A 24106-nucleotide genomic window follows, 5' to 3' on the forward strand; every position below is an offset into this window, starting at 1 on the left:
CAAAATAGGGCGTACACATACACATACGTCAAAAGGTCAGATTTCACGACTTTAAGAGTTTATAGCGCTTTTACCATTTTCTTTAGTGTTAATCAGCACGTGCACTTTCTATACTGTTCTCTTCATAGATCCTATAAACTTTTAAAATCTTAAATTAAATCTTTTCTTCCTTAATATTCTATATGTATATTATATACAGAGATTTTAATGAAAATAAAATAATAACGTTGCTCTATTAATTAACCCATTATCTGCGATAATCCTCATTTAGGGACTATAAAATTAGGAATAAGAAATTTGTAGATTTCACGGTTTCGATGATACCCAAATGAGGGCTTTTCTTTTTCGAAGAATATATTTGAATTTGATATTTCAAACGCATATATTAAATTGATTGGAATCGAGATTGAAGTCTATAGAATTATACGCGTGTATGTACGTATGATAATTTGAAGAAGAAAGAAATCTGGCAGTTAATGGGTTAAACATTCGTAATTGTACATTTCCCTAATGTTTTCGCAAAGAAAATAGAACATTACTAATTGTAAGTGTGTTTGATCGATTTCTTAAAAGTGTATAAATTCTTTGAGTGAAGAAGAAGGAGAAGTGGTGGAGGAAGAAGAGTAGAATATGTATTTTAGTTCATCATAGGCGAAAAGACAGTCACACACAATCGACGAAGTTAATAATATAAATTTCTCCGAATCTTAGAGTAAAGTTCGTTTTGCACTATTCGCGTACAGGGTGTTTCGAAAACAGCTGCTCGAATTTTGGGCGTACACTTTATATGAAAACGAAAATACGAGAAAAATGATATAAACGTAATTTCGAAAGCCTTTTCCTTCAAAAATGGAAAAGATGTACGCAATAGTAATAATATATATATTATCTTAATTATTCTGTTTAACATTTAGATAAGTTTTATTTGATAGGGCAGTACTTTCAAATTGTTATTCATTAAGAAAAAATATCTAACAACGCTGGTATTGAATGCATAAATATGATATCTTTCTTACAATTGTAAAAAGATTAACAAGACAAAAATTCAAATTCACGTTCATACAGTTTCGTATCATTCTCCTTAAAACTAACGAACCACTGTTTTCGTGAAGTTTAACCAGCTACGATTTAATTGCAAAAGATACACCGCTTGGAAATGAAATCATCCTACTATGTGTAATATAGAAATGCTATTTGTACTTTTTCAATTTTTATACGATACGATATTCTCAACTTTTTAAAAAGAAGATATTACTTTTGATGATAAAATGTCTCAAATAGAGGACAGTTGAATAATTGAAATATTCGAAGCTGATTATAATATGAACTCCAAAAGCCGGATATTTTGGAACTGTCGAACAGTCCTAAGAAAATCCCAGACAAGCAATCGACATTTTCGGAGCCGAGTATTATTTTCGCAGCCGAGTATTATTTTCGAAACACCCGAAGAGTTAAAATTTAAACGAAAAACTTGATTCTAACGAGTGCAACGGACAGTTGAGTCTCTTCTGGTTCGCACACGTTATGGCAGTGGCCGCTCAGAGCTTGATCGCTAAGGCAGTTGAGCGCTATTCAAAGGAAAAAAGAGCAAGAATCCTCGGCAAAGAATCTTCTTCGAGAACACACTCTCGTTCGGTAAGAAGTTCATCCGTATTTATCTCCTAGCGTACAAGCTATAATATAAATAAAATAAATCTGATATTACTTTACACGATGACAACTTACACTTTTTCTCTCGATCCACGAATAAAAGTCGTAAAGTAAAGGGACTTATAATTTTCCAATTAAACAAAATTTCTATAAAAAATTAGAAATTGGTCATTTTAACTACTCTGATTGTTCTAATATTATATTAAATATGATATCCGGATTCTTACAAATAGCAAATGTTTTATCAAAGAATAAACCAAGCGTATAAAAATTTCGAACGAATACGTGGTAAAATGACAAATATTTATTAGTCTTAAAATATTTATTATGTGTCCCTTTGTTTTTCGACTTTTCCATGTATAACGTTCACTTCTCTTTTGACAAATTTTCTTCCCCGACTTTACTTGTACATACAAGTGAATAGTAACCGACTAATGAACACGTTGATTTTCAATAGAAGGTATATATGACTAATTCACGTAAATCTTTCGTTCGACGAAGTCAACGTTGTCAAATTATGTTTGGTAGAAACTGTTAATATAGAGGGTGTCGAAGAAAGGGTGAAAAACATTAAAAATACATACGTAATACTCATCAAAATAAGCAGAAAGGAACTTATAATTAAAAATAGAATTAAGTTTACAACATATCTTTAATCATAAATAATTGTGTATTCCTTTTTCCCTTTATATATAAACAAATATCATTATTCAATAAAATTTACTAATTTTGAAAATTTAATTACATTATCTAAATAAACTCTCTCTGGAATTATTAAATTTTTGGTATCAAAATCTTTATTTATTTTTACGAATATCCTAAAATATTTGTTATCCTTTCTCAAACACCCAATATCTTCATCGAGGATATATAATATTTTTGTTAATAGCATACACATAGTTCAAATTTTTACTTTATAGATTAGATCATTAGATTTAAGATAGTATCTTGTTAGTTGAATATCTTAACAACGAGTTTTAAAATGTACATTAAAAGAACAAGCCACAGCGAACGAGTTGTTGGCTGTTTTATTCGATGGTCTAACTAAAAACGAACCGAAATAAAAATACATCATCAGGAATCTATTTTCACTCATCGTCAGTTCTATCCGGTATCCTTTTCATATCTGCGCAATCAAATCGAATCTCAATTAAATGCATATTTCTGTTCCCTTTATAAAACTACGTTTACTTAACTATGTAGATCACATTCGAAGAAACGTCTTTCAAGAATAACGCGTCTATCAAATAATATTTACAAGAAACGAAATAAAGCGAATCAAGTATATCGAAAAGAAATTAATAATATCCTATCGCGAACTCAAAATTTAATAAATATACAAATAATAAATTAAACGATCTACACTCTATTCGTTATTACTATATCGATAAATTATATTATATCTTCAAATTAAAAACGTTAACAGCTTAAAATCGGAATAAAACGTAACGCGTAGGATTCAGGAAAAAGGCAACGCACTTGGAGACTTGCGGTCGACCGAATAATAATTCGGACTCCTGTCGCCGAACAGCAAGTCCTTGTGCCATCGGAAACGATCTCTCGATGTCCTCTTACTTATTCCTACATGAATCAACTATTTATAGAGTCGCTACGAATTTCCACTCTCTTTCTATTCTAACTTCGATGAGTGTCCACCTCTCTTTTTTTCTTTATATCGAAACGTCAATTCTTGGGCAGTTAACGATACTTCTTGAAAGTTTTCTCGCTTCGATTCTTCATCGAGTAAAATCATCTTACTCTTTCAGGCTTTTATTGTAGTCCTAGACACGTGCATATATTTTTTTTTTTTAGTCAATCTTAACAACGATTGAAAATATCTTTTGTTCTCACGTAAACGAGTAAAGTGTCCCGTTTGGAACTCAAACTATCCATCTTCTTAACTACACCTCTAAAAGACTCCCGGTATACTCCCGTATGCCAGAGCCATCTTTTACATCTAAATAACTCTTTTCGTTTCGTCGATAAAACAGCACGCAATACACTAGATGCCACGATATCTTTCAACGACTCGTCAAATTGTTTTCACCATTCGAACCTTTCTCTTCGTTCGTCTGAATCTCGTCTAACTCTGTCTTTTCTCTTTGATACTGGAGTTGTTGGAATTGTTCGACTGGATATAGGAAGAAAGCTCTGGCTACCAAGCGTCTGTGTATCTCACGTCGAACTCTTGCAGAGCTGGCAAACACTTCTTCAGGGATTCGAACGTCTGAACGGACAGTTTCGTGCTATTCAGGTTCAGCTTCTTTAAACTCGTTAGTGCTGAAAATTTAAAGATTGAATAAATGTTCAGATTAATTAAGAAATTGAGTAAAGATTTTATATTAACATCATACAGCGGCTGCAGAAAGTATTGGCACATACATATTTTTCAATGAAACGTTTCTTTATCAGATTCTATATTTCATTTTCATAGTACCAAATTTTTAGTCATATGAAAGTGCTGCTTGGATCTAATGGTGTGCTAACATTTTTTTTTTTGTAGCCACTGTATGTGCAGTATATGGATATCTAAGTTGTAAAGTACAAAATATATGAAAGTAGATGTTAAAATAAAAATTGATCTTATGAAAATATAGAGATAAGAGTTCATATAAAATGTATACTAAACATATCAAGATACATTCTCTTTGGACAAAACGATATTAACATTCAATATTTCCTTACAGGCCAAGCTAGAGATTCCTTTATCAGAAACAGGGGTTTCACAAAGATTCAGGACCTGCAGTTTCTGCAAGTGTTCGCTAATCATTTGTAGGCCAGCGTCACCGAACTGCGTGGCCCACAAGTTCAGATGCCTCAAAGCTGGTAATTTGATTAGCTGCTCGGCGCAAGCCGAGGTCACCGAGGTAAAGGCCAAACTAAGGTATTCCAAGCTGCCAAGAGCCCTTCCGCTCAGAATAAGGGCAACGTCCGCGTCTGTCGCTCGGGCTGGTAACGTCAGTCGTCTAGGACCTCCTTTCCGAAGCTGTTTCAATACAAAACAAAAACTTATACCATATTAAAAAAATATATCTTATAGTAATAATAGTCATAGTCTATTTTTCAGCTTCCCGGTCATGAAAGGACTTTTCCCTTTATGAAATTTCAAGTCACGCCTATTTTGTCTTATTGTAAAATAAAATCTATAATGATATTACATCACCATTAAACAATGAACATATATTTGAAATCAGTCATATTTCTTGTTTGATTTACAATTAAAAAATTTATAGATTTACAGTAGCAAGTATATAAATCGGAAACATACCAAATTCAATTTAATTTAGTTTATAACAATATATTATCCGAAAAATTGTGTATTTGACATTGCTCCAAAATAGATGTAATCTCTTTACTCACAAGTTGCTGCAAATTCCTTTGTCTCTGGCAAAGAGCTGCGTATCGTTCCTTGCCTGAAATGGTTGACTCTAACGCACTAACTATTTGCAATTTAGCTTCTTTGCTTGACAGCAAATGCCACTCTAGCATTAAACAAAGACCTTCTTGGGCAGCCTCGCAGCCTCTTACTGCTAATAGTATACAATCGTCGCGTACTTGTTTCATCAGCCAGCTGATGAACTTCTTTCTTCGACAGCAGCACGCCAGTAAGGTAGTTAACTGGATAAAAAAACAGTAGGGGATCAATTATCATAGCAAAGATGATATCGCTTTTTAGCACAAATTTGTATTTGGCAAAAGGAATTGCTTTTTATTCTATCGCATAAATAAAGAAAGAAGTCAATTTTATTTCTATGGCATTATTTATTTGGATTAATGTAGAAAATGAAAAATTACCATTTCGCCAAACAATTCTCCTTGATCAGGGCAATCCGGACTGGATGGTGCGGCAATATGAATCCATCCAGGTCTGGGTTCCCTAATCGGAAGTAGAACACGATGCACAACGCATCTCGTGTCTTTCGCTAAACGGCTAATTACGCACATTAATATCGATTGTTGGACCTCTTTCATAGCAAAAGCTTCCTCTGGGAATGGTACGGGTTGCAATAAAGCACCAAGTTCTGGCCTCCAATCGGCATATTCTGATCTAGAAAAGAAAATAATAGTTAGCTCTTGCGATTTGAAATTTAAAAGAAAGAGAAAAAAGGGTATAGTTTACTTGTAATTAGACCGCGGATATTTATGCAATTTATAAAATATTCGAAGATGCAAAAATATACAAATATATATACAATAGAATAGCCGAAATACAACGCTCGTTATAATATTTAGTGGAACAATTACTATTTACTTAGTAAAACAATTTTCCATCAGGGTTTAACTTTCTTTAATTGTACTCGTGAAAATATAAATTTGCATAAATGTTCGCATTCCATATGTAATAATGAGCGCATTAGTGATGAAACTTACGCGATATTTAGCACCAGAAGGTAACAATCCAATGGAGGCAAGGTCGGCGATTTTTCGTTTTCCGGCAAAGAACGATTAACCACTTCGAATCTGCAATTGAACGGCTCGTAATTAGTTTCATTAATTCGCATTTCGTTTGTGGTACGCAAGAATGTTCTCTACTATATATAATTTATTTCGCGTCATAGCGGCTTTTTCCGCACAGTTGTGCGTTTGCCATGTTGTAACGAATGGACTTCTAAATTTTACCTGTTCTTTTAGTGCGTCTGGACGCGTGTAAAAAAGCAAGCTGACGTATTTACGAGTTAGCATAAAAGTAAAAGCTGTATCAAATCGGAAATAAAATATTTCGCATCGAATATATGTTTCTTTGACTGACGACACGATAGTATTTGGTAGATTATTAAATAGTCTTTACGTATGTAAACAAAAGAATTAAAAAGATTCTTACAGAACGTGGAACCTTTTTTATTCAAATTTTTGTCGAATTTATTATGCGAACAACGTATTTAGATATTGCGCCTGTTGATGCGAAAATACATTAATTAAAGGAACGCAAAGGAAAAAGATATTGCAACGTAACAAAAAAAAAAAAAAATTATCATTCATATCAGCAAAAATATCATAAGATAAGGAGATTTGTTGCCTCGTTCACAAGAAATGATACCGCATCTTCTCTTCGTTTGAATTAGTTAATTATCTTACATGTAGATTCACATGTATGTGATTCACGAATCGACGCACATAGTGTATTCTTCTGTATATTGTACATATGTAAATTGATTTCTTTTTCATTTTCCATTAAATTCTTTGCTATTTTATCTAAAGATCGTATGTAGCATATTTTTTCAAGTCACAGTAAATAAAAATAAAAAATGTTGCAGAAAACTATATTGATATAGAATACTGAGGTAAAATACTAATATTTTATTATACAAAAATATAGAGATACTAAATAAAAAGTGTCTTAATGCGTACATATTTCTTTCTATAAATACATTCTTTGAGAAATTATATTTATATTAAGATAAAGCATATTTTTAATATATTAGATTATATTTGCATGAAATTTTAAGGAAAAATAAAATGAAAATATTATTAAAAAGATTCTAACGTGAAATTAAGCGAGATTTTCCGCAGAATTGTTCTCAAGCAGTTAACTAAAGTCATATTCTTCGTTAAAGGGTTAGTTTCTGCACTTTCAAACAAGGCACTCCAGAACGTTCATGCCTTTGATACGCTTTAATGAAGCGTGGATAAAATACAGGGTGACTCACGCAATTTGCAACAATGCACTCGCCACGTGCAATTAGTCTTTTCTTTTTTTTTTTTTTTTTTTTTTTAGACAAAGTCAATGCACATAACAAACATTATTATGAAATGTTTAAAAATATTGTATTAATTTTACATGATAATTTTTAGAAGTATTTTAAAAAACATGTAAATTTTTAACATTTCTTTGAAGTTTGAATTTGATGTACTATTAAATATTATTCTATCGACAATCATCAACCGTATTAAATAATTAGATTTTGCTATAAGTCGCGTATATTCAATGTTAAAAATGTTTACGGTAAGAATATCGGAACCTTATTATACTGACTGCCATAAATAATCAGAACGCTCGCGTAATCGTTTCGTATGAGTTTAAATTTGGAAAAATAATATCAATATTAATTGCTTCAATAATAAATATGTTAAGGAACTTTATATTCATTTCTTGACGTGAATACAAAAGAAATCTTGTACAATACACAGAAGTTTCACAAATTTGCAACTCATACTTCAAATATCTTCCAATTACCATAATTTCCAATACGAACGCACCATTTAGTCCAAGTACCATAATTTCCAATACGAATGCACCATTTGAGATTCAGACTACGTGACTCTCCTTATATTTGAATATAATTTATTATTATATATGTGGGATGGTATGACGTTGGCGAAAGACGTGGCTGATTGTTTATAAACGTTGTTAAGATGTGTTAATGTTGTCAAGGAGTGTTGTGAGCGTTACCAAGGTTTGTTACAGGAAAGGTGAGCGTGGTAATATGGCCAGAGTTGAATTAATCGTGATCGAGAGAAGTTCATCGTGTTGCTGTGACGTAGAAATAGTGTTAAGCGAATTTGTGAAGTGCGATATTATATTCAATTTTGTGAGAGTGCTACAATATTGTGTTATCATACTGTCTTTTCTGTTAATTTATAATAAACATTCCTACATATAAGTACAATATTATTGTAATATCTGATGTCAGATTGTGAGTTGTAAATTTGTCCATAAAAAAGCGAAAAGAAAGAAGAAGCAAACTCACCTATGGAAAACCGCAGCTACGCAAACGGACACCAAATTAGGAAGCATCCTCGGGTGAGGACAATCGCTTCCAGGCCCGTGAACTGAAGCGATATAATCCCTGATCGCTTGCTCTCCATCCGTTGCATACAAAGAAGCTATAAACACTTGCAATAGTTTCCTCATGTCCAGGGATTTGCCAAAATCCACCGTATGCTTGAGGCATCTCGTTATCGCTGGACTTATGGCTGTGACCAAGGACGACTGTGGATGCTGTTGAGCCAACTTCACAAGAACCCTCGTTAAACAGACTGGAAGTGCAACTTTGTCTAAAAGAGGAGATACCACGGAGAGAACAGCTTCAGCCCAATGTTTCCGGTCGTTTCGATATCGGGACACTTCTTCTGTCGATTTCTCCGAATATTTCTCTGATGGATTTTCGACGGCCGAATCTTCGAGATGCTTTGCAACAGCTTCTAACGGCGCTACAGACACTCTTTCGTCCTGGAGCGACGTCCATAACGCGAAATCAACCATTGACTTTAATTCTTTGATGATCACTTCCTCTCGGGTATTTAGAGATACTAGATGCTGATATTTAAAGATACTCCTCTGAAAATTCGAAATTCACACATATTAGATTGCGTAAATTCACTTACATAAGATCCGTTTACATAATCGATGATGTACACTCCCGCTCAAAACTCTTGGGACATCTTCTATCTTTAATAAAACTATAGGTATTTAGAATTATTAGCTTCGCTTTAGCTTACATTACTTTTTCTGTTACATAAAATTTTATGAAGTTAAACGATGCTCTATAGAAATTTACTATCACTTACATTTGTCCAATTTTGAAACAAATATGACAACTGTTCTAAGATTTCTGAGAGGAGGTGTATGTATCACTTTTTTAATGAATTATGAGCTTATTGGCGCCCCTCTTTTGTATCACTTTCACATATATTACTTTCTAAAAGACTCTTTATGCATTATATACTCTAATGGCTTAGAATGCCATTCATTACATACATTCTTGAATTATCATGATGCTGCACTTCAAATATCACTTTGAATAAATAGCACAAGTGAATGTGTTCTTCTTTTTGGTAATTTTGATACAGAATTACACTAATAGAAATGTTTTTTCCTTATTGTATAACAACATACTTTTGGGCTCATTATTCGATAGTTAAACGTCAACATTTCGAAACTCTTCTCACACTTGTTTTATTATTAATTAATTTATTTACTCCGTCGTCACATCGAAGATTGTATTGCTGTTTATAAAAAAAAATTCCGATATGTGTACTTTCTTCGTTTTTAGTTCGTCTTTCCAAATGTCTTTAAATATCTCGAATTTCTAGAGATATTACATATGTGCTTAGATCAAAAGAGGAAAAGACAAGTAGAATTTGCAAAAAATAAAAAGAAAGAATTATACAAGAATTTACCTTCCATAGTATCGAATGATACCATTGGTCCCTAGTATAAGCATTATTCGCTTGGAGAAGAAGAGAACTGTTTGGCAGAACTATGCTAAGGCAGTTCTTGTAAGTAGGATCCCATCTAGTAACAGCATACTTTCGTATATCCGACATGTTATTATAAGGTATTGGTTGTCGAAAAAATCCCGTTCTCTAAAACAAATTATATCTAAATAATTTACAGTGGCTACGAAAAGTATTTATTATAGCATCCACATACTGATTGAAAACATTCAAGTGTATTAAATTCCATATCACTTAATAGCACGTGCTTTCATATAAGATAAAATGTATAGAGCCCAATAAAAAAAATAATGCCACGTTGAAAAGTAAGCGTACGAGCAAATACCCACTTAGTCTTATTCTTTTATAGTTTTAAGCGTTTATAATATTCTAAATATTATTTTTATTCATAATTGCGTGAATATCTGAACTAAGAAAATAGAATCCGAATACATATATAAGGATTTGTTTTAATACATAAATATGATACTGAACGCTTTACTATACATTTTAGAAAGCTTAATTTTCTCCTCAGTTCATAAATGTCTGCAATCTATTAACCATATTAACATAATTTTTAATAATTTAAATCGACGATATTATTTTGAAATTTAAATTTTACAGATCAACGCAGATATGTTGATAGAATGATTAGAATGATAGTTAGTTAAATGGTTGTAATGCGGGTAATTTGGATACATTTCAATATTAAAGACTGCATATCTAAATGAGAACTATAATTATTTCGTACTTGAATTTAAATGGCTGTATTATTACAAAGTCAGATTACAAACTTTAAATGCCTCTATGTTTCTTGTATTAGCATTTAAATCTTACTTTCGTAAATTTTATACTGTAACGAAAAAAGAAATAATATCTCAATATTAAAAAGTTTAAAAATCGGATAACTGTTTGGCCAAACTGTCGTCTCGGATATAAATACAAAGATATACCTATTTATACGAGCTTTTAAAATATAGAAACTTTCAATTTACAAGACTGAAATATTATAGACTTTAAGATTTGAAACTTTTACGTATCGCAATAATTTAAAGTTATACAAAGTTAATTAAAATTGTCGATACCAAACTTGGTTCGTCACTTCTCGTATACTCATTTTCCAAAAGTAATAGTTCATATGTTACAGAAATTACCTGAATTACTTAGGAACTAGTAAAATTCGTTATTGATAACATAGTATCAAAAAGATTTCATAATAAAGAAACAAAATTAAATAGTAAATTAATTGTAACGTCAGATAGTAGAAAAAGTAATATACCATAGTTCACAATCTAAAAATTAACATAAAATTTGATCGTTGAAAACTTGGCATATAAACACAAAGAGATAGTTCTACAGAAATTCTAAGCTTTTAAAAATTGGAAATTATTTAATAAAAAAATTAACTAATTATAATATATCAAAAGTTATTCTACATAGTGTTCCCAATTTTTAAAGAAGGAAGGAAAGATTGCAGTTTTAAAAAGATATAAACAAGTAAACAAATCAGTTCATGTATACATACATGTATGTATTTGTTAATGTAAACACTTGCATCAAGTCTCAAATAGTTAATAAAAAGAATATCAACCTAAGAATGTCGACCTAATAAAAATGATATTACTAAACTCCGGAAATTTATGTAAATTGCTATCTGTATGAACAGAAGTACAAAAAAAATGATTTATACTGCTTAGTGAGTAGAGAAAAGTAGATATAAGGATGTAAAAACCAAAGCCTCTCAAGATCCCAGGGGGCAAATGGAATATCGATAAATAATACCTAAAAAAATGAAATCTAAGGAGAAATTTGTTTTGATCGTTAAATTTTACAACGAGTATTATACCTTGAATATCATATATATATATTTGAATACTATATACGTTCTATGGATTTTTGCATCTTCGAATTTTCCATAAGTGCATGAACATAAGAGAGAAATTGATCACCTTAGATGAAACGCGATAAAATAGAAAGCATCGAAAAATGACTATTCCCTGGGACTAGCTGACTCTTCGTACCCTAATTTTCCCGCATAAAACGCAGATACTTGTTCAAAATACGTAAAATTGCAAACGTTGCGTCGCGTGCAGTTCTCGATACATTCACGCAAACGTATGCACGCTTGTCACGTAAACGTGTACACGGAAAAGAGACAAAAGGGAGGTGCACGTGCGTGCACGTGTGCGTGTGCGTGTGCATCACTTGCGTCAAAGCCGACCCTGAATGCGTCTCGCGACCGCTTCAGATTACGCTTGCACCGCGAAAAAGCCAGCTCGATTCATTTTTCTCTTTTCTTTTTCCTTCTTTTTCTTCTTTTTCTTTTTTTTTACCTTTTCTTTTTCTGATCACCTGATACAAGCAACGACGAGTTCCAATCTGGTTATACATTTCTCGTTTCCCGACAAAAGATTGTTATCTATACTAACATTCGACGAATTCAGGCGAGATACCGATGTAGCAAACGGCAATCGTTTCAAGCAGGGAACAAGAATTGCTTTATTCTTTTATATTGGGGAGAGAAGAAACAGAACAAAAAAAGGAAAAAGTTTCGAACGAAGGGCTGGTAGACAGATTTTGCTGTTAAAAAAATGCGAATGTAAGAGGAAATTTAAATTGATTAATATATTTGTTTAATTTAGCAACTCTGTAGATACGGTTCAGATGAAAATGATGAAATGATAGTCAATTTTTCTTACGAGTATCGCAAGTTCATATGACAGTGTGTATTATAACAAGTTTAACTCTGAATAAATATACGACTACATATAACAGTAAATAGCTTTTTATATCTATGTAAAGTAGTTATAGATGAACATCTTTTCCAATAATAATTCTGGAAAACTTTATATTCATAAAAAGATAAAAATCTGCTTAAATAATTAAATTGCATTAAAACGCAAACTCTTAATGTTCCATCCGCAATCCTACATTTCTCAGAAGCTAAAAAATGTTTGCATACTAATTCCAGTTCTTTATCTTTTGCTTCCAATCCTCGCACAACTGTATGTAAGTTAGATGTTTGAGTTTAAAATCTGACGAAACACTCGCAGCCTCGACTAACGTAAAATAACGTAAAACGGCATGATTTATCACAATTACAATATCTGCGTCAATTCTAGCAATTCTGCGCACATTGACCAAGTATTAGTTTTGAATTATTAACCTGTAATTATCAGCAAGTTACATATACAGCATATTAATAAAGTTAGCATCATTGATATATTATATTGTCACGCGATGTTTTTAATAGTTAACACATGTGAGGCATTTGTCTTTTTATCATAATATTATGTTAGCAGGAAATAAATAACCAGTTGATGTATAAGTAGTCATTATTGGAAAGTTTAAGACGCATGGTACGACTTGTAATTGCAGATGCGATATCGGCAAGAAACTTAATGACGTAATAGCCATAAAACAAAATTAATTAAATTCCTAACGATTTACCATTCACTGACAGCTAACGATGAAATCTTCGCCGATAAACTCGCACGATTCAAGCGAATAGTGTTATTTACGGTGAATTAAATTTAAATTATGGCATCGATAATTTACCTTTTTAGGGAAGTATCGAAAATTATAAAATTCAGCTTCTAATTTCGTTAGTAATATACATATATTATATTAATTATTCACAGAATATTATTAATAATATCAATTGTTATAGTAGTTCGTGCAGCTTGTAAACGATCAATTAACGTCAAAAAGGAGTTCGTATCAGACACGAAACGAAACAGATATTCGTAGAAATATACGTAAATCCACGAATGCAGAAGAATATGAAAGAAACGATTATTTATTTGTACGTTTCGCAGTCCTTTCGTCTGTCGATAACAGTCTAACAGCGAAATTATAAGTAGACTGCGAATGTTTGTGCTCTAAATTGTTATGGTTGCGATTAAAGAAATAAAATCTAAGCAAAAATTTGTTTCATTCGTTAAATATTACAAGAACCATGCCATAATTCGGATATTTAATGTGTATATTTTTATATTATATGCGCAGTTCTGCAGCTTTAAATTTCCTATACATATATGCATGAAAAACTGCGATCTAATAATAAATAGATCTAGTATAGATAAAATAAATCCACCAATGGAAAACATACATAGATGTCATGTATGTATTTATCCGCTGTATGTATTATACTATATACTAAAGCTTGAATCATTATTCCTCATATTTTCTATCTTTTTCCCTCGTTTGTGATTATGCGTTTATGTATTCCCATTTTATTTTTTATTGATAAAGTTTCTATGGAAATCCATGAAATATCCTCCGAAAAGACTAAAAAATATCGTGTTACAATCACAAATTAATCCTGAAAGAAATATAGCCGCTCTATTTTATCTGCGAACATCTCTCGCGTCATACGAAAATTATGGCTTTTAATAAAACTTTGGAACCACGTCAAGTCACGTTAAGACATTTAATTACTGAGAGACACGTATTAGGTTATCCGAAAAGTTCCTTTTGTTTTATAAGGAAATAATAGATGCACAACATTTTTTCTTTTATTATTTTGTTCTGTTACTATCAAAATGGATCATACATAATTCAATAAAATAATAAAAAATGTTGTGCTTCTATTGTTCCCTTATCAAACGAAAGAAACTTTTCGGACAACCTAATATATGATTCTTCTCTTTCTTTGCTCCTTTCCTTTTAAATCTACTTAACATTACACATAGTTCATAGACTGCAAAACGCGTTTCTTTGGTTCATAAATACTTTACCTTTGGGCATTAATGACGCACATGACAAGAAACTTATAAAAGTCAATTATGTACAATGTACAAGATACGATACATAACGATACGGAAAATGAAGAATACTCGTGAAATAACTTTATGTAAACTGCTCAAAATGTTTCGCAGCGTCCTTCTACGAAAATGTTTTGCATAGAGGGCAAAAATAGAAACCATCTATTGTAGAACAATAGAGTTAAAATTTAACTCGAAATACTTCCGAATCGCCTAATCCCTCTAGTTTTCATAATACGTTCATAAAATAATCTTTTACTTATTTTAATGGCAAAGCTAATCGTTATTATTATGCATTTGTGGAAAATTTAAAGATGCAAGTATACATAGAATACATGTAATATACAAAAATAGGAAGAAGAAAGGGAGAAAGAGAGAGATTACTATAGCTAATACATTTAATATTGACATTGTATTAATATGATTATTAATAGTAGTGTCCTTTATTATTATAATATTAATATTAAGATTACCATAATGAAATAATTAATTTTAAACCATTCAATCCCAGTTCACCGTATATACTACCGGTAAATATGTGTCAGGACAGCTGAGACCACTTACACAATTTCACTAACGTTATTGTACATGTATAGCGAAAGTTTTGAAATCACAAGTTCCAAGTTATTAGTATTAACAAATTCTCTTGCATTATATGTATATAGTAACAAGTTTTATAATAACACAAACGAAATACATATATCAAAATCAGCAAATTACAAGTTATCTTATTACATATTTATAATCTACAACCTATAACTTGTGAATTTGCTAATATTATTAGTTAATAATTATCGTGTCAGAGGGTCCTGATGATATTCAATACAAACTCATTATTCTTATTTTCTATAAATCTGATTTTACAATAAATTTGTTGCTTCATTTGCCATACGTGCCCTATAATGTAAAATACCAAATAAAAAGGAAAATTTGTTAAAGCTTTTGTGTAAAAAAAAGAATACTTTTATTAAGTATGAAAACTCTATTAGTTTTTGAATAAAATATAAAATGTAGTAAATAGAGATGCTAGTAATTTCGATTGTTTATATCCAACATATCCAAAAACCCGACTCACCGTTTTCGACGAGATACAGGTGTCGTTCAAATAAAGATGATGCGTCTCCCACCTCCTCAGATATTTACTTGACAAGATCTTCTTCACGAGGTTGGTATAATTCAAAAAACACACTTGAATGTCTCCTTCCTCTATAGGTTTAAATCTAGGCCCGACAGGCCCTGGGCTAGGACTAGAAGAAGAGGATCCGCTAGTTGGCGAGCATCCAGCGCTCTGTCTCTCCAAATTAGGGCAAGATCTTGCTGCAGGTAGGCAAAACGTGCTTTCCAAGCCCTCTGACTTCAACGTATCTATCCTCGAGCTCTTCTCAACGTTAAACGAACTGCAGGCATCAACTGCAGTAGATTCAGCGCTGGATCTGTGATTGCTATCCGAAGACAACTGAGGAGAGCTGGTGCTGGTCATCTCCTGGCGCATAGATCCACCATTAACACAGAGAAAATTGTAATAAGGTACTGTCGACGAAGATAAGCCTCCAGTTGACGGGCCAGCGGGACTCAAAGGTAACGAGGATCCTTCTTCCGTCTCGGTTTCCGTTTCCTGATTGGATACGTTCTCCTTCTCTGATTCGCTGAACACGTTCTGCAACGAGGATATATCGTTCTCAGAAGCTGCAGTTACTCTAGAGTTTCTTAGAATATCTTCTTCGGTATCTACAGAGTCGATCAGCACCGACGACGAAGAATTCGTCAGCAAAGTTTCTCCAGACTTATATTCTTTCTCCTCGTCTCTATGTTCTTCTTCTTTATTCGAAGCCACCGACACAGCCTCGATCGAATCATCAACCGTGTCCAAGCTGTCCTCTTTGTTGGTCGAAGAATCGGAACGTAGACGAAGCAGCAACTTCTTGGACCGTCTGTTGCTGTACGACTGCTTCTCAGGAGAAGAGGAAGGGGTCGCATGGTGACTCTGTTCGTTATCCTCCGCAAGTATGTTATTTGGCTCGTCTATTCCATTCTCCACGATGACAATAGAAGTTGGTACAATCAGAGAATCAGGTCCAGGTGACAAAGTCTCAGGATCGAGGTAATCCGCTTTGATATCCGGAAGCGTGCTGTCGGTGCTGCTCGTATCAGAGACCGATGGTTCCTGGTCAATGTAGCCGATAGAAGAGCCGGAACCTTCACTCGTCGCTTCCGAGTCTTGCCTGTCACACTTGGAGCCCGAAGTCTTGTTCGCTGGAAGAATCATGCTCATCGAGGAGGTCTTCGTCTTGTTGGAAGATAAGGAGGACACGAGCACGCGTGACGCGCGTGTGAACGGCGTTTGGAAACAAAACATATCGACTTTATATTCCCAAGTTTTTGCGAAACGTTCGTTCCTATATCAGCGAGTTTTTACTAGTTAACTTCGTCCTATCAACTCTCTGTTAAATTTTTTATCAATTCCGTTGAAGATTCTGCTGGATGCTAATGGTCGTAATATGTCTTCCAGTGACCTAATTTTGGTCGCGCGAGACGTTTACGGATTTGATGCGGAACGATCGACACTGACTGACGAAGATCGCAGAAGTAAGAAAAACGTCGTTTTCCATGCGACGCGGAAAGCCTCCGTGAGAAAAGCTTTGTCCCGAACCCGCGTACCGCGCGAAAAGGTCCGCGTTCGATATCCCAATTTCGCCTACGACCCGCTCCTAGAATCCCTCGATGCGCGTCAATTAAGCTCCCGTGTGGATCTCAACCGACCTAGAAACGGTCGTTCACCGCCACCCCATTCAAACAAAGCGATTCAATGAGCACGGCGATACGGGGTAGCACCAGCAAACCGACGTCGAAATTCGACGAATCCTCGACATTAGCATTAGGACATACTGATACTCCCTGTCCGCGCACCGGGGATATCTTCACGAAGAACGATCAACCAAGACTCGTGTCGAACGTTTCGTCCGCGCATTGCAGCTGGCCACAGCACATTTTGCCACGAAACAAAACGCACAACCACTTGAGAAACGTTTCCCCCTTTTCGGTTCTTCTTTTCTTCCGTTCCTCGTGATTATTCACTGGGTCAATCGAATCATGAAGCTCGCACGGAAACACTCGCGCGTCGACCACCGGCACGTTTCTTCCTCTGCAAAGAAAAGAAAAAGAGAAGAATAGAGTTTCACGTAGCAAAGAAGTGTCTCTGTTTCGCGTGCTGCGTGCGCCAGTTTCTCCGTCTCTCTCCTTTTCGTTCTATCTCTATCTCTAGTCTCGTTTCTCTCTACTCGAACGACGAAACCGACAGGAAACACGAAACGAGCACTCGAGATTCGTCGACGAATTTCTTCTTCTGGTCCGCGAGACGCGGCCGACGACGCGACGACGAGTCGATGAACGACGAATGAAAAGAGCGAAGGAGAGAGAGAGAGAGAGAGAGAGAGAGAAACAAAGGGGGAAGAGAGGAGAGAGCGAGAGAAAGAGGGAGGCGTGTTTCCGACGTGACGCTTAAATGTCTGACACGATTGTGAACAAGTACAGGTGGGGACGCCGCGCCGGGCCGCGCCGCTGGGGTTAGGAAAAGGAGAGAGGGCGTCGCGGCGCTCGACGTCTCGCGGTCGATCAATGACTAGTCACGAGTTTGCTTCGAATTATCGCGTTCCCGCTACTCTCACTCTTTCCATCTCTCTTCCTCGTTCCTTTTTTTCCTTTCTCGTTTTCATTTCCTATGTTCGTTTCTGTCATTGGCTTCCGCAGTTGGTCGTTTCCGTTGGCTGTTTTGTGTTCTTATTTTATTGGAGACTTGGTTTAAGGAAAGAAAAAAATTGTGAAAAGTAAAATTTGGCTCGTGTCTACGGTAAATATACCGAAACTCTTGAAAATAATTCAAAGGTTTTTCCGAAAATAGTCCCCGACGAATTTTCCTCGCTCTTCTTCCCCTGGCGAATGCCGGATTTCTATTTTTATGCGATTCACAATAATGTGCACAACGTGCACAAATAGAACGTGGACGTTGTTAATGAGGTTATGATACATTGGCATTCCGGTTTAAGGAGTGTTTGCACGGTTCGGGTAAGAAAGGATCGATTTCTTTTGTTTCTAATTTTCTGAGAGTGTATGACATTTAGAATATATGTGTAACACTCACTATAATTTCTAACATTCTGATATTTGATAAAGAAGTTTGGAATATTAATGAAGTTATAATAATTTTTTTAGTATCGTTTATCATATTTTTAATATCTTGTCTATAAATTTCGTAAAAATGAGTGCTTTAGATTTATGATCCTTTTTAACGGGATAGGAGAAACGAAAGGCATATTTTATTTTCGATCGGTTCTTAAAATTGTCAATTTGCATTTCTCTCGAATTATTTCATAAAAATTAGTCATAATATCGCACGTGCTATTCATTACACGATGCTTAAGAGAAAAGAGAATTCAAAACTCGCGCCAAATTTTGCTCGCATCAAGAACCTACTAAAATTATGAATTCACAATCAAACATTATATACCATTAAATTCTTACTAATAACATTTTCATATTATTTCAAAGAGCAAATCAACCGTTATAAGAAATATTAAACAGTTGTAAAAATATGAAATTATTCTTTCCAATTCATTATAATTAATATTTCATATCATCGATGATTAATGTAAAGGAAATAGTAGTATATTACCAAATACATTAATACTAAACCATAGACTTAAAGACTGCTAAAAGAATGGAACTCACATTTGTTTTTTTACGGTCCGATAACGAACTCGCAATATTTTTAAATAAACCAATAGTAAATTCTCATTGTTAGCCAACGGAATAGCGAAATACACTTTTACTTCCGACGAAAATAGCGATTTCAAAGACGATCTCGTTTTCAACGAACTTTATCCTATTATATAATTCAATGCATCATTCCTGATAAAGTATGTCAGATTTTCACTTGAACTTGGGCAACTGATAAGATTTATTTGCTATGTCGCACTATTTGTGCCTCTAAGATCGATCGTATCTCGTTCCCACCGAAGGAATTTTTCAGCAACGTTGGCGATTGTTCGAAATTAGCATACGAAAATAAAAAGAGAAAAAATTAAAAAAGCATAAACAGAAACTGCTATTTTTAGTTTATCGAGTCGGTTCGACTGTTCACCTCGTCCAATGACATCATCGGAGAAGTCGCGTTCCGATGATGCAAAGAATGACATTTACGACATGAGAATTTTGCCAAAAGCCATTTTTATTGAACATAATCGACCATCCAATTTAGTTACGAGTTTCAATAAAATCGTAGGACAAGAAAAAGTTACGCAAGAGTAGTAAACTTATCATCGAATGTTCTTTTGATATTCCTTCGCTTCATAATTAAAATGAAAAATAACAATGAAATAAATTAACAATGCGTTGCTCCAAACGCGATATTTCAATGTTTACATATATCTCAGACAGTTACTTTTATAAACTATACATTTAATGATACTATTAAAGATTTAAATAAATTTATAAAATTATTTACTAGCTTCCATTTTTGGTACCATGCAAAAATGTGTTGATTTTATTTCATTATAATGACGATATCGTCGTTCGATATATCTTTCTCAATAAATTTCTGAACAAAATTAGGAATAAAATTGTTATTCCATTAATCTTTAAAATCTTAATTTGTACCAAGGTTCCCGTGACTATCAAATTGTCCGATAGAGACGTCCGTGCCATAAGAGGGTTACCTGTATCTTTATGACTCTTCAGTTTCGAAGAAACAATAACAAAAGGATTAGAACGTATCATTAGTTGTGAAAACTCGATCTTATATGATAAATGAAAACGTACAAAACAATGACTTAATAAAAATGAATACGCAACTGAACTTGGGACTCAAAATTAAATCGATAGCAAAAACATGTAAACAAGTGAATGAAATGAACGTAGAAGTAATAAGTTCGTTTAATTGGATATTGACTTTCATTCCAATAAATGGAGTTCTATTGTAATATAATAAAGGTCCACTAATCCTTTTCACTGCCTATGACTTTCATTCATGTAATGGAAGCTCGCCTTCAAATAATCGCATTCGATGGTCAGAAACACGTTTACTTGAACATCAAGTCAAATTTCATTTCAATAAATGGACACGTACTATAATACAACGAAATATAATGCATGTAATAAAAACTCACTAATTCTCTTCACTATCTATCATTTTTCATTCATATAGTAGAAGCTCACTTTTGAATAATCCTATTCAATCGTTAGAAACTCATTTATATCAAACATCGACTAAAATTTCATTCCACTAAATGAAGTTGTGCTGTAACTCTATTGAACCTATGACTGAGATCAATTGACTATTAGTATTGTCATAACATAAATCAGGAACCGATCACGCAATAGGCGTTTGGTTGACGTCTCAAATCATTGACATAGCAGCCACGTGACGAGACCGGCCGACAATATCCTGGTCTCTGGTCGTATGATGCAGCTGACTGTCATATATTCGCGTTGCGTCAAAGGTGACTCGTGTTTGTCAAGCCGTCGTTTCTCTCGTTCTACGTAATGGAAATCGACGTAAACACTCCGCCCTCATCGATTACCCTCACCTTGATCACGAGCTTAGACTAATCCGAATCGTATGTTCGCGGAAGCAGGAAGAGGTGGCGACCATGCAAAATGAAAGAAAAAAAAAAGGAAGAAGAAGAATTCAATCGCTAATAGCCAAAGTAAATTGCGAGGGAAACAGGTTTTGCTACCGAGAACTTGGACCTGTTGTTTTCTTCTAGGTATTTTTTACGTTTCTTTGCTAAGTATTACGTGAGAAATACGTACATTCGTGACTTCTATGGAAAACGATCACATTGAAATAAAGAATCGATAATTACACGAAAAATATTAATTGAAATAATAGATTTTCCATCAGCAAGAAAAAATGACGACTATTTTGTATTTCATGATCTTATGATGATAGAGCAGTCGATACCGTATATTCTTCTATTTTCTTTTAATTTTAGCATACAAAATGTAATTCTCTATGTTACATTCTAATTTCATTGAAATTAGCAAATACAGTCAGTTTTAAACAATATTCGGCAGGCATAGCGAGTGAAAAAAGTATCAATATATAGCAAAACTTGAATAATAAAATTTCTAATCTAGAAAATTAAACATATATACATTTTCTAGATCTAGAAAATTGGACTTATATGCATTTTCTTAATTTAGAAAATTGGACGTATACATAGATATATATGTTTTCTAAATTGTTATTCAAGTTTTGCGATTGTATATACGTACCAGAAAAATCGTATATTAACGATACGATTGTTGAAAAAAAAAAAACGTTACGCCATCGGCTGCTAATGTGTTCATACAGATACGTACCCAGTTGCGAAAATATGAAAATGTAGTTAAATTAAGAAGTACATACTTGTTGAATGTAACTCATCAAATATGGTCAATTGACAAGATTGTAAAAGAATGCGTTTATAAATCTGCAATTGACAATCTTCTTCTTTTCATCTGAAATGAACTGCCCATGAAATCTCTTCGACAATTCATGGTTCAATAGGTTAATAGACTTGGTCCCGCTCAGTTTCTAACTATTGTGTAGCATTCTGATTAGCTTTAGTAAATGTGCGCATAAAATAATAACTTGCGAAGGGAGGAAGAAATGATAAATAGCTGACGACGCTATCACTTTTTCTTGGTAAATGACGTACTTACTTCGTCAAGTCTTTGGTTAGAATTATTTTTTACTATTACATTTCAGATTAAAGTATTTTCCATTTCTCTTAAACGCTATAATATAAACTAACATTTTATACATAAAGTTATTTCAAGACAAAAATGGAAATCAATGAAATTTTTTGTAATCCTTTATAAATTAATCAATTGTTTTGTTTTGAACTATTGAAAACAAATTATTTATTAATCTTAATTTCTCATTTTTACTATCATTTATCTTCTATGATATTTATAATAATAATTCATTTTTCGTTTTCGTTAAAATTTTAAAAACTCATATAAGATTACAGTTTGCACTTTTCTACTTAGGGAAATATTATATAATTTTGTAAGAAAATAATTATAGAACAATCCGTTATAAGAATCTTTCATTCTCCATCCTATCTTTTATACACTTCAAATTCCACATTGAATCTTTAAATAATGTTTTCTTTCGCTATTTAATTCTCAAACTTAATCAATCCTTAAATTATATTATTACAATTGTAAGAATACTTTTGTAATTATATTGGAAGATACCAAAAAATGAAAATAAGCTTTATTTTAACCCGATGAAAATAAATATTTAAATTAATGCAAAATTGACAAACTCAAAATCATTAATTTTCATTAAAGATTTATCGTAACGATTTAAATATTAATTGAACCATTTACGTTCTAATATCCATAATAGATAAATTAATAATATTTAACTAAAAAATTTTTATTCGTATATAGTCATATCTATTAATAATTAGATTAACATACCTATATCAATCATCTTTTATTCTGAGTGCATATGCAGTTTTTATTCTCGATGGCTGATTGTTGGCTTTTCGTTGATTATTTATTATAATTTATCAGATCCAGCACTATATTGTGGTCTTCTTCGAAAAGACAAGTCATATCAGCGACTATCCAATCCACTTTCGCTTTTGACGTCGACAACCAAATACAACGAATCTTCATCATTAAAGAGAAAAAGATGTGACATAATTAGTCTTAGTCCTTTTCCATTTTAATTTTTAACATACTTCTTTTTAAATTTATTTTTATTCCATTCTTAAATTTCATTTTTTTATAATACAAAAATTGGAGATTTTAATTGTTATTGTTTTGTTTATCGATACCGCCTTATTTTTCGTAATAGCTCCGTATTCAATTATTTAAATAATTATAATATATCTATAAATTTCTTAAAAATTTCACTGAGAATAAAAAATAAGATATTTTGCAAACAGTACTGTATCAACATCTTATATAAAAAAAACTCTCATTTCAAAATCTTTTTCATCATTATCTTTCTTCATACATTTAAAGATCTATAAAAAACTGTCTTATCAATCAATTCAGTTTTAAATTATTTAAAAACTTATTAATATCGTGGATAGAAAATTTGTTTTGGTTAAGACATAACCGAACACAATTAATATACATATTCGTACGCAAATAATAAATAATTCATAAAATATACGTACCACTAATGCACAACTTGTAAAGAATCATTGAACAAAAAAGAATAAAACGACACTCTGCAATAAGAAAACACTTGTATCCTTTCGTCTGTCTACTTTGACAGTTTTCAGAACCTCCACGAAAAGAACCACGCGCGTTCACACCACGACCACGACTGTAACACCATACCCGATAATAACAGCGCTCAAGTTCCCTTTCAATATGCGTAAGATATCACATCCAAGGTTACACTTGACACTGTCTGTCCCCCTCTTTCGTCTCACAAAAGGTTATTACGAATTGAAATTTTCACGATAGAAAACCATGCAGTTCCATTTTCAATGCATTTAATATTTTTTTAATTCCATATATTCTAT

The 24106-nt window shown here is 33.0% G+C and overlaps 1 protein-coding gene across 3 annotated transcripts; it reads right to left on the reverse strand.

Annotated features, from left to right (window-relative positions):
* Window positions 1-610: 610 nt before the first annotated feature.
* LOC126865392 (C-Maf-inducing protein-like) lies at window positions 611-23953 on the reverse strand. 3 transcript variants are annotated; one of them, XM_050617832.1, is made up of 10 exons: window positions 23753-23953; window positions 23043-23237; window positions 15649-17715; window positions 9772-9957; window positions 8340-8929; window positions 6022-6111; window positions 5446-5698; window positions 5011-5268; window positions 4336-4636; window positions 611-3930 (listed from the first exon to the last, which is right to left on the reverse strand). In XM_050617832.1, exons 3-10 carry the CDS (start codon window positions 16927-16929, stop codon window positions 3806-3808), a joined length of 3084 nt encoding a protein of 1027 aa, XP_050473789.1. In that variant the 5' UTR covers window positions 16930-17715; window positions 23043-23237; window positions 23753-23953; the 3' UTR covers window positions 611-3805. The 3 variants fall into 3 exon arrangements, with proteins under 3 accessions (XP_050473789.1, XP_050473790.1, XP_050473788.1); XM_050617833.1 differs by lacking the exons at window positions 23043-23237; window positions 23753-23953 and adding an exon at window positions 17870-18419; XM_050617831.1 differs by lacking the exons at window positions 23043-23237; window positions 23753-23953 and having other exon boundaries at window positions 15649-18419.
* Between the last annotated feature and the right edge of the window lie 153 nt (window positions 23954-24106).

This window comes from Bombus huntii, chromosome 5 (genome assembly GCF_024542735.1).
Source record: "Bombus huntii isolate Logan2020A chromosome 5, iyBomHunt1.1, whole genome shotgun sequence".
Classification (NCBI taxonomy): Eukaryota; Metazoa; Arthropoda; class Insecta; order Hymenoptera; family Apidae; genus Bombus; species Bombus huntii.

Coding starts and splice junctions, on each gene's coding strand:
- LOC126865392 (XM_050617832.1), bottom strand. CDS start 16,929: ATGTTTTGTTTCCAAACGCCGTTCACACGCGCGTCACGCGTGCTCGTG. Junction 5,699..6,021: donor CTTCTGGTGCTAAATATCGC/GTAAGTTTCATC, acceptor TTTCTTTTCTAG/ATCAGAATATGCCGATTGGA. Junction 4,637..5,010: donor AAAGGAATTTGCAGCAACTT/GTGAGTAAAGAG, acceptor GTATTGAAACAG/CTTCGGAAAGGAGGTCCTAG.